The 11,929-nt window shown below is 47.4% G+C and overlaps 1 protein-coding gene across 1 annotated transcript; it reads left to right on the top strand.

The window, feature by feature from the left end:
- The first annotated feature begins 2,457 nt into the window (after nt 1–2,457).
- LOC126291853 (cuticle protein 16.5-like) lies at nt 2,458–9,987 on the top strand. The gene is made up of 2 exons (XM_049985575.1): nt 2,458–2,541; nt 7,313–9,987. The coding sequence occupies exons 1-2, from the start codon at nt 2,527–2,529 to the stop codon at nt 8,033–8,035; spliced, it is 738 nt and encodes a 245-aa protein (XP_049841532.1). The 5' UTR covers nt 2,458–2,526; the 3' UTR covers nt 8,036–9,987.
- Nucleotides 9,988–11,929: the final 1,942 nt, after the last annotated feature.

Raw genomic sequence — 11,929 nt, 5'->3', positions numbered from 1 at the left:
TCATCAGGAGTGCCCCAGGGAAGTGTGGTAGGTCCGCTGTTGTTTTCTATCTGCATAAATGATCTCTTGAATAGGGTGGATAGCAATGTGCGGCTGTTTGCTGATGATGCTGTGGTATACGGGAAGGTGTCGTCGTTGAGTGACTGTAGGAGGATACAAGATGACTTGGACAGTATTTGTGATTGGTGTAAAGAACGGCAGCTAACTCTAAATATAGATAAACGTAAATTAATGCAGATGAATAGGAAAAAGAATCCCGTAATGTTTGAATACTCCATTAGTAGTGTAGCGCTTGACACAGTCACGTCGATTAAATATTTGGGCGTAACATTGCAGAGCGATATGAAGTGGAACAAGCAGGTAACGGCAGTTGTGGGGAAGGGAGATAGTCGTCTTCGGTTCATTGGTAGAATTTTGGGAAGATGTGGTTCATCTGTAAAGGAGATCGTTTATAAAACGCTAATACGTCGTATTCTTGAGTACTGCTCGAGCGTTTGGGATCCCTATCAGGTAGGATTGAGGGAGGACATAGAATAAATTCAGAGGCGGGCCGCTAGATTTGTTACTGGTAGGTTTGATCATCACGCGAGTGTTACGGAAATGCTTCAGTAACTCGGGTGGGAGTCTCTAGAGCAGGTCCTCCCACCCTTTTCAGCTGGTGGACCCCTTGTTCAGTCGAAAATCCATGGCGGACCCCTAGTCAGTCAAGAGCACAGTAACTTTAAATTTCGGAGCAAAACCCATTGGAACTGAAGGCTTCGTAATGCAAGATGTTCCCAATGACACCCGCCCCCCCCCCCCCCCCCCCCCCGCCCCGAAGTATCAATAGTCTTTGGTTTAGAGATGAATGAAAACAACTTGAAATTAACGATCCAGTTTGAATTCCCATCGTATCCAGACACTTACTAGTGGATTTACTCCCTTTGTTCAACACACTACAGCCTGATTAATATTGCTCGGTAATTGACATTACACACGCGTTGGAGCTGCCTTCCTCCTAGTCGTGTTTGTGTGTGTGTGTGTGTGTGTGTGTGTGTGTGTGTGTGTGTGTGTGTGTGTGGTTTTTGGTAAAATCCGAAGAAAATGTTCAAATGTATGTAAAGTCTATGGGACTTAACTGCTGAGGTCATCAGTCCCCAGTCTCACACACTATTAACCTAAGTTTAACTTCCGCTAAGGACTACACACACACACACACACACAAACACACACACACACACACACACACACACACACAGACGCTCGAGGGAGGACTCGAACCTCCGACAATGGGAACCGCACCAAAGTTTTGGTTTGTGTTGCCGACTGTCAAATATTATTGCCAAAGATCGAATGTTATTGCCAAAATTCGAGTGCTATACACACGATTTTCAAAAAAAATATAATGATGGATTTGACTTTCACATTTTAATTCAATAATTTCACTCATTATTTTACACGATCTGGTGGAAGGTGGCCGCGGACGCCCTAGAAAGAGCCGGCGGACCCCTGAGGGGTCCGCGGACCACACGTTGGGAAGCCCTGATCCATAGGAAAGGAGGCGTTCTTTTCGTGAATCGCTGTTGAGGAAGTTTAGAGAACCAGCACTTGAGGCTGACTGCAGTACAATTTTATTGCCGTCAACTTCTATTTCGCCGAAAGACCACAAAGATAAGGTAAGAAAGATTAGGGCTCGTACAGAGGCAAATAGGCAGTCATTTTTCTCTCGTTCTGTTTGAGAGTGGAACAGGGAGAGAAGATGCTAGTTGTGGTACGAGGTACCCTCCGCCACACCCCGTATTGTGGATTGCGGAGTATGGATGTAGATGTAGGTGTCCTGTGTTATTAAAGGTCTTTTTACCTATTTGACATTATGCTACATTTAATATTTGTCTCTGAAGCTACCCATTCGTATTCTACTGTATTTCTTTCCACACCTCTAGTCAGTCGTTGCCCTTATGCTCTCTCTGAAACTCTCAACAACCTCTGGTTCTTTCAACTTATACAGGTCCGTCTCCTAAATTTCCTATCTTTTTGCTGTTCCTTTAGATTTAATCTACTGTTGATAACCAATGAATTGTGCTCAGAGTTCTCAACAGCCCCTGGAAAGTCTTACAATTTACAATATGGTTCCGAAGCCTCTGTTTTACCACTATGTAATCAGTTTGAAACCTTCCGGTGTCTATAGGTCTGTTCCTCATATACAGTCTCGTTTCGTGAGTCTTCAATCAAATGTCGACTGATCACAGGGCAGCGTAAAGGGCTGCCGCGGCGAAGGACAGGGCTAGCGAACGTGCCGGCTGGACGGACGGTGAGCCAACAAGGCCACAGACAGCTGGGACGAATGGGTGCCGGATGGTGGGCAAGGCGCCCGCTGCGAAAGCCGCCTCCGGGCTGTTGGACAATCTCGAGGGCGTGATGCGACTTCTGCGGCGCTCGTCGGCTGTCGTAAGAGGCGAGCGGCCAGCCGGTATAAAAGCCGTCTGCGCGCTGTCCAGGGCACACTCCAGCTAGCTCCACAGCAGCACCGCCCACCACGCCTACAACATGAACCGCTTTCTGGTAAGTCCGCAGCTACATACGCATCTACACTTCAAGCCCGATACTCTGCTGTTGCATAACCGAAGGGCGGACTAACTAGCCACGATCTACATGCAGTGTCAGACAGTCAAATTAGTTTTCTTATGAAATACCTCAAGGCACCATTTCAGGGCCAACTTTACTTCTTTCCAGTAACAATTATGTACAACAGAGCATATATCATTATCTCTGAGTCAGACCTGAAAACTTGTTGTAGATATCCATCTGAGATCAGTCTCTGCAATTTTACGAACTCCTAAACCTTTCAGTTCGAGCTCTGATTTATCTTATTTTGATGATCATTCCTACCTATGTAGGTTGGGCTCAACATAATATTTTCGCACTCGGAAGAGAAAGTTGGTGACTGAAATTTCGCAAATAGATCTCGCCGCGACGAAAAAAGTCTTTGCTTTGATGACTTCCATCCCAACTCGCGTATCATATCTGCCACATTCTCTCCCCTATTACGTGATAATACAAAACGAGCTGCCCTTTTTTGCACCCTTTCGATGTCCTCCGTCAATCCCACCCGGTAAGGATCCCACACCGCGCAGCAATATTCTAACAGAGGACGAACGAGTGTAGTGTAAGATGTCTCTCTAGTGAACTTGTTGCATCTTCTAAGTGTCCTGCCAATGAAACGCAACCTTTGGTTCACCTTCCCCACAATATTATCTATGTGGTCTCTCCAACTGAATTTGTTCGTAATTTTAACACCCAGGTACGGAGTTGAATTGACAGCCTCGAGAATTGTACTACTTATCGAGTAATCGAATTCCAACGGATTTCTTTTGGAACTCATGTGGATCATCTCACACTTTTCGTTATTTAGCGTCAACTGCCACCTGCCACACCATACAGCAATCTTTTCTAAATCGCTTTGCAACTGATACTGGTCTTCGGATGACCTTACTAGACGGTAAATTACAGCATCATCTGCGAACAACCTAAGAGAACTGCTCAGATTGTCACCCAGGTCATTTATATAGATCAGGAACAGCAGAGGTCCCAGGACGCTTCCCTGGGGAACACCTGATATCACTTCAGTTTTACTCGATGATTTGCCGTCTATTACTACGAACTGCGACCTTCCTGACAGGAAATCACGAATCCAGTCGCACAAGTGAGACGATACCCCATAGGCCCGCAGCTTGATTAGAAGTCGCTTTTATTCTCACATTACATTAGTTCACCTTAGTAAACATGGTCATCTGTAGCTCATCAACATATAACTTCTTATATACTGCATCTCACACCAATCACTATGATGTCATAAATTTTGCAGTGCCACAAGTTACCAGAGTAGAATAAATATTTTTTTTCCTGAATCAGACTGCAGAACGACTGATTGTTAGCATTCACCGCAGATAGCTAGTCCTAAATTAGTTTCTTAGAACAATCTGTAAGTCTGCACAAATTCTATAGTGCCACAACGTTCTGCAAAAGGAACACTACTCCCTTCTTACTACATCAAATACATACACCTGAGCAAACAGCTCCATCTGGGGCTCATCACAGGTAATTTCCCGTAAATTGCCGTCTGACATCAACGTCCTTAATTTTACAGAAATACGTTCTCCATTGATACAGGTCACTATCAGAGGACCAATATTACTTCTTTCATGTATCATATATGGTCATCTGGACCTCGTCAACGTACAACAACTCCTAAGTTGATACTTGACATCAGTTGGTAATTTTACACAATTCTGCACTGCCACAAGGCACCGTGGTAGAAACAACATTACTTTTTTACTATATCTGACATGCACAACAGAGCAAACATCGGAGTCACCACTGATAAATTTCTTGAGACCAGTTTCGATAATTTTACGCAGTTCAATTCTCCAGTGTCACAAGGCTCTATAGTAGAATGACTAATGCTTCCTATCTTTATACACATATCTGCCTCTAAGGTCCAGTGTTCAATCTTCACTTGGTTCTAGAACCTTATCTGTCACCTACCGTTCCTTTTGCTTGCAGAGTTTCACCAGGGTTCAGAGCAAGCCGAACTGTAACTGACTGGGTAAATGAGTCCTGCAGGTTTGCTGGAGTCTTCTGTAAAGCCTGGAAGGTAGGAGACGAGGTACTGGCATAAATAAAGCTGTGAGGACGGGGCATGAGTCGTGCTTTGGTAGCTCAGTTGGTAGAGCACTTGCCTGCGAAAGGCAAAGGTCCCAACTTCGACTCTCGGTCAGGCACACAGTTTTAACCTGCCAGGAAGTTTCAAAATATTTACAGTCATTTCTGATTTTTTTGGTGTTACATTGGTCGCCTGATATTTTAGCTCCCTTAGTCCATTGTTTGAACCACTGCTCTACGTAAGTTAGGTACAAGTCTTGTAGCAGATGAGTGGTCATTCATCTTGGTGATCCACAGATATCATGCAGCAGGAGAACCTTGATGAATGTAGAACACATTAACAAAAGATGTGAATTCTTAGGAATTTAATCTGAACATTTCATTAACAATGAATTCACCACACCACTTAATAAAGCTTGTTGTTATGTCACTTAAATGTAACCTGGTCAACTGGAAAGAAAGCATCACTTTGAAAAGAAATTGCTGCATCCCCAGTTATATGAAATGTCTTTTATTGGTATCTTAGTATTTACTTGATTATACTGATTACGTTTATTTGAATTTCTCAGTAATATTACGGTTCGTTTCAGCTGAGTAAATACGTTGTCTTTAGGTGACTAAGAGCAGTTGATTGGTTGGTCTGAGTGTTAACTACGTAACAACCTGTTATCTAACTGAAACCCAAAGAATGGAATCCAAAGAACAGTTTCTCACTTATTAGATGACCACTAATGTCTACTTGCGCTACTGGCTGGTTATTTCTGCTTGTTTTCAACTGAGTAGCATGCGTGTTTGCAGAACTCAAACTGTTTGGTGTGAACTAGTTGTAGACGTATGCAGCTATTACTTGAGGTGTGCCTGGTAAGACTGATTTTGGACCCCTGACAGGTTTGCTTCTCTAATCACCAAACGGTACAGTTTTCAACTGCACTCTACAGTCATTGGAAGATCATTTATACAGGTTAAGAACAAAAGTGGACCCAATACCGATCCTTGTAGGACGCTACATATTATACGCCATTCATTGTCAGTTTAATTTCATTCTTGCAACAGAACCTGTCAATTTTATCCTCTGCTTTCTGCAAAAAAAACTCTATCGATGTAGGTGGGACAGTCTTAATACCATAGACTTCACCAGCCCACACAATCAAAGCGATGTGCAAGTCAAGAAAACAGTAACAGGACGTCTTTTTCTCGTCTATGACTACCGCTGTGGAGACTCCGAGTCAAACCGAGCGACAAATAATAGAAGAGTTTACGGTTGTTGAACGGCTGGGTAAGCACGAAACGCGCCTAACTGGAGTGCTGCCAGTAGCGTGCCCGCGGTGACAGAAATGTGCCGCTTCTCGCTGGAGTCCACGACAGCCCGGGCTGTCGCAATGTGTGGAAAGCGGCTCTGTCGCTCATCCATCAATTCGTCGCGTCCTGGCCACACTCTCAATCAGGTCACGTGACCGACGCTTCACTCCGCGCACACGTAAACACTGCGCATGCGCCTCATGACGAGGTCCACACATCTGGCGACGTTCTCTGGGAGCGCCCGGAAGAAGTTCGTAGGCAACATCGAGATGTCTTTTGAAATTGGTTCTACATCCACATAAATTGTGTGCGAGAACTGATTTTCTCCCGGCCTGTGCAATATTCAAGTAACTTACGGAAATGCAGCCGGGTGACGTCATAGCAACCGCCGAATTCTTCGACAGGTGACCACACATTTTCAGGGCAAAACTGCAGCATGTACGTGAATTTAAAACCTCGGCTTGCAGAGAAAATTCGGAAAAATAACAAAAAAAAAAAAAAAATGGTTCAAATGGCTCTGAGCACTATGGGACAACTGCTGTGGTCATCAGTCCCCTAGAACTTAGAACTACTTAAACCTAACTAACCTAAGGACATCACACACATCCATGCCCGAGGCAGGATTCGAACCTGCGACCGTAGCAGTCGCACGATTCCGGACTGAGCGCCTGAACCGCTAGACCACCGCGGCCGGCGGAAAAATAACACACACACACACACACACACACACACACACACACACACACACACACACACTGTTAACAAAAGCGTCACCACACCACCAAAAGATGACTGAAGCCAGAGGTAGTAGAAATTAAGGAAAAACCTCCGTTACAAGGTTGATCTCAACTACTTCCATAACAAATGGCTTAAATGGCTCTGAGCACTATGGAGAAGGACATTCACATAATGGTTCAGTGACAAAGGAGGGGATTTTTACTGTCTAAGAACTGACTGATTGCCACAACGATCCGATCGTTGTTTACACAGCCTTCGTCCCTACGATGAAAAATAATTTTATGTATCTGTGTCACTTTGAAGTGTAGTGCAGCATTCACACTTGCCCTGCCATAATAATGAGCACCTTACTTTGTGATGTGTCCTCGTAGCTGGCCGGTGTGGCCAAGCAGTTCTAGGCGCTTCAGTCTGGAACTGCGCGACCTCTACGGTCGCAGGTTCGAATTCTACCTCGGGCATGGATGTGTGTGTTGTCCTTAGGTCAGTTAGGTTTAAGTAGTTCTAAGTTCTAGGGGACTGATGACCTAATATGTTAAGTCCCACAGTGCTCAGAGCCATTTGAACCCTTTGTGTCCTCGTACACCTTAGCCACAACTCCCTGGAATGACGTGCTGATCTACACCCCTCCCCACAGGTGATCTCTTGCGCCGTGCTGCTGCTGCTGGGCAGCGCCGCCGCCCAGAGGGAGGAGCTGGAGCCGGAGGCGGAGGCCCGCCCCCAGGCCGCCGCCCCCGCGCAGGACACGGAGCCCGTCGAACAGCCGGGAGTCCGCCCCCGCGACAAGCGCGGCTTCCTCGCTGCCGCCGCCGCCCCCCTCGCCTACCCCGCAGCCGCCGCCTACACCTTCCCGGCTGCGGCCTACACCGCCCCCGCAGCCTACGCCGCCGCCCCTCTGGTGGCTAAAGCAGCCTTCGCCGCCCCCGCAGCCTACGCCGCCGCCCCCGCAGTCGCCGCTCCGTTGGTTGCCAAGGCCGCCTTCGCCGCCCCGGCCGCCTACGCCGCCCCTGCCGCCTACGCCGCCGCTCCGGCGGTCGCTGCTCCGCTGGTGGCCAAGGCCGCCTTCGCCGCCCCTGCAGCCTACGCCGCCCCCGCTGCCTACGCGGCACCAGCCGCCTACGCCGCCCCCGCCGCCTACGCCGCCCCCGCTGCCTACGCCGCAGCCCCCGCAGTCGCCGCTCCACTAGTAGCGAAGGCAGCCTTCGCCGCCCCTGCCGCCTACGCGGCCCCCTTGGTTGCCAAGGCAGCCTACGCTGCAGCCCCCGCAGTAGCCGCTCCACTGGTGGCTAAGGCGGCCATCGCCGCCCCCGCTGCCTACGCGGCTGCTCCTGCGTTCGCACACTACGCCTACTACGGCTAGATGCGGTTATCCACTGCGGTTAAACCCAACAGTCTTGTCGAGCTCTGCAACGTCCCCCCAAGAACCACCTCCTTCCACGATTTAACTTCACAAAATCCTGTATCACGTCCTCATGTTTTCCTACCTCGTTCCATCAGTGTACCATCTTTTCTTGTTTTCCTCAGCCCGAGGAATGTTTACTCGCAGAGATTGCCAAAAGACATCCCCTCTCCTACACATTCTTAAAAGGCTCGGAGCCGAAGAAATAGTGTCATCTTTCAAACGGTAGCCCACAGTCCCACCTTAGCATGTCTGAGTACTAGTCTTCAAACCCTTCCTGCCGTTACTGCATTGCAGTTCTAACGTTAGAGCTACACCACAGTTTCTTACAACGACCATTTGTCCTTGCACAGCGCGGTTACACAAAGAAAGTATACCTCTTGCACTGCGTCTTGCGCATGCAGGTATCAACAGGAAACCTAAGTCCGCTCTTTCAACGAAGTTAACGCTAAGTACATACGACTATTAGTTTTTTAAGTGCAAACGCCGTTTTCTTGTTCCAGTAAGAAAAACGCGTTGGAATTCATAAAACTAATACTTTAATGCTTACCGCGGAAAACGACTGCGTAACAAATCTGAAATACGCCAATATTGGCTTCAGGTGAATCACACATTTCTCATGGCTCCACAGATGTGGAAATCCATACGTATTCCATTCTACACGTTATAGGATACTCTCCCTGTTGCTGTTTCTCTGTATGCAGTCTGCTGATACTTAGTTGCACAACAAAATGGTCTGCTTTCTCTTCGCTATGAGGTGAAATGTATTGACTAATAAATTCCGCGTATCATCAAAACAGCTCGGGATTGGTGGATAGTCTATTTCACGATTCGATCTGCACGTGTTCTAAATCCCCACGTTATCTTTTCCAAAACCGGCTGCAATGCAGCGGGTGAACAGACCCGGGCGAAATTTGTAGAATTGTGTTTCCATACTACGAACTTCTGCCTACCATCTGACTACCTTGCGCTTTAATTTTTCCCGGAATCAAGCTGTAAGCACCATAGAAAACCATTCTCTTATCGGGACTCAAATCATTCTACACCAATGAAAACGAGACATTCCTAATCGTATATGTCTCAGGAGACATACTTACACTTTTTCGAGCCTGGAAGTAAGTTTTGAATGTGGAAACTGCCTTTCCTGCAAACTGTAAAAGAAGCACTAGGAATACTGGTGTGGATCAAGGATACAAAAATAAAATGTTAGTGTTCTGACATACAAATACTCCACACCCAGCATTCAAACCAAAGCTCTAATTTTCCGCACTGCTTTTCGCTCCCTATTCCAGTTACTCATCTCGACGCTCTCTCTCTCTTAAAGAGTGACACACATGTCGTACACGCATTCTGTGTTGGCTGTCCTTCCGAAGAAAAACTGCCGAGACGTGCCTGGAAAAACTCCAGCTAACGGAGGCAAAAGAAATTCCGACGCGAAACCCACTTCACCGCTTCGGATCACGTGGGAAGGTTTCTCGCAGTTCGCGTGACTTCTGTTCCAAAGGAGAAATGTCCGATTTCCACTCTCGCAACAGCGTTCGTCCAAGCAGCTAAATATAGATAGCTGCGTCCTTTCCACTTCCAGTGAAAACAAGTCGATAGCTTCGACTACGGCTCTGCGTCTTCGTAAACTTGATGGTACACAACTCCAAAGTATTCCTTAGTCATTTGTACTGCAGCCGAATGTTTTTAACGAGGCAATCGGAACAAATGGTCTCCCAGTTAAAAGATTTCCCTACTGCTCCCTGTCGTACCCTCGACTTCCTTTGAAGGTTCCAGAGCTTGTTCAGACTCATACCTGTGAACATCCCACTGTAAGATCCAATTGTTACGATACTGTTATTGTACATATTTGTTACTTTTTTTCACCGCCCATGTTGTATTTAGAAAATAAAAATATTGTTCGCATCTCAGATGATCTGTGGATTTATTTTCGACTGGCCTGATCCTATTCTTTAAATACGCTTTGTGGCAGCGAGGATGCGCTTATACCTGAATGGTTGATGTTAAACCAAATTGACTATAAACTACGTAAAATCTTTCGTGAGAGAACTGAGTTACACATAGAGCAAAATACATTTTCCAGGAATAAAAAACAGCCAAAAATAATTTACAATCAACTAATAGATAGACTAATATCTAACAAAGTGCAGGAAAAACATACGGATCTTAACTGGAACAACATGTGTCACAACTTACTCCTCTTTAAATTCCTCACCAATGTTGTGATCTAGGTACAAAGTAGTAGGTGAGATGAGATGAGGTAAAATGCAGTTGACACCCCGTGAGCAATGCCATACCAGTTGGTCTGTGGAGAAAACTAGAAACAGTAGTTGTGGGATCCAAATACGAGCGCTAAGCCAAAGAACAATAACATCCAAAATACATAACAGGCGTTGTTAAAACCAGAAGAAATGTATGTTAACTTTGCTGTATTAAACTTTACACATTTATTTCGACCGGTTTCTGTGGATGACGATTGAAAACCAAAGCCTGCGGGAATAGATGTGTAAAATTCAATACAGCAAAGTTAACATGCAAAAGAAATGTATTATCCCACCGCTAAAATAACGCAGTACACTGCCTAAAACATGTAGTTACAGTCACAACTACGAAAGCCATGCGCATCATACATACGTCAACGTAATGTACACTCCTGGAAATGGAAAAAAGAACACATTAACACCGGTGTGTCAGACCCACCATACTTGCTCCGGACACTGCGAGAGGGCTGTACAAGCATTGATCACACGCACGGCACAGAGGACACACCAGGAACCGCGCTGTTGGCCGTCGAATGGCGCTAGCTGCGCAGCATTTGTGCACCGCCGCCGTCAGTGTCAGCCAGTTTGCCGTGGCATACGGAGCTCCATCGCAGTCTTTATCACTGGTAGCATGCCGCGACAGCGTGGACGTGAACCGTATGTGCAGTTGACGGACTTTGAGCGAGGGCGTATAGTGGGCATGCGGGAGGCCGGGTGGACGTACCGCCGAATTGCTCAACACGTGGGGCGTGAGGTCTCCACAGTACATCGATGTTGTCACCAGTGGTCGGCGGAAGGTGCACGTGCCCGTCGACCTGGGACCGGACCGCAGCGACGCACGGATGCACGCCAAGACCGTAGGATCCTACGCAGTGCCGTAGGGGACCGCACGACCACTTCCCAGCAAATTAGGGACACTGTTGCTCCTGGGGTATCGGCGAGGACCATTCGCAACCGTCTCCATGAAGCTGGGCTACGGTCCCGCACACCGTTAGGCCGTCTTCCGCTCACGCCCCAACATCGTGCAGCCCGCCTCCAGTGGTGTCGTGACAGGCGTGAATGGAGGGACGAATGGAGACGTGTCGTCTTCAGCGATGAGAGTCGCTTCTGCCTTGGTGCCAATGATGGTCGTATGCATGTTTGGCGCCGTGCAGGTGAGCGCCACAATCAGTTCTGCATACGACCGAGGCACACAGGGCCAACACCCGGCATCATGGTGTGGGGAGCGATCTCCTACACTGGCCGTACACGTCTGGTGATCGTCGAGGGGACACTGAATAGTGCACGGTACATCCAAACCGTCATCGAACCCATCGTTCTACCATTCGTAGACCGGCAAGGGAACTTGCTGTTCCAACAGGACAATGCACGTCCGCATGTATCCCGTGCCACCCAACGTGCTCTAGAAGGTGTAAGTCAACTACCCTGGCCAGCAAGATCTCCGGATCTGTCCCCCATTGAGCATGTTTGGGACTGGATGAGGCGTCGTCTGACGCGGTCTGCACGTCCAGCACGAATGCTGGTCCAACTGAGGCGCCAGGTGGAAATGGCATGGCAAGCCGTTCCACAGGACTACATCCAGCATCTCTAC

The sequence above is a fragment of the Schistocerca gregaria genome, chromosome 9, assembly GCF_023897955.1.
Source record: "Schistocerca gregaria isolate iqSchGreg1 chromosome 9, iqSchGreg1.2, whole genome shotgun sequence".
NCBI lineage: Eukaryota > Metazoa > Arthropoda > Insecta > Orthoptera > Acrididae > Schistocerca > Schistocerca gregaria.
This window is presented reverse-complemented; position numbering and strand designations above follow the sequence as displayed.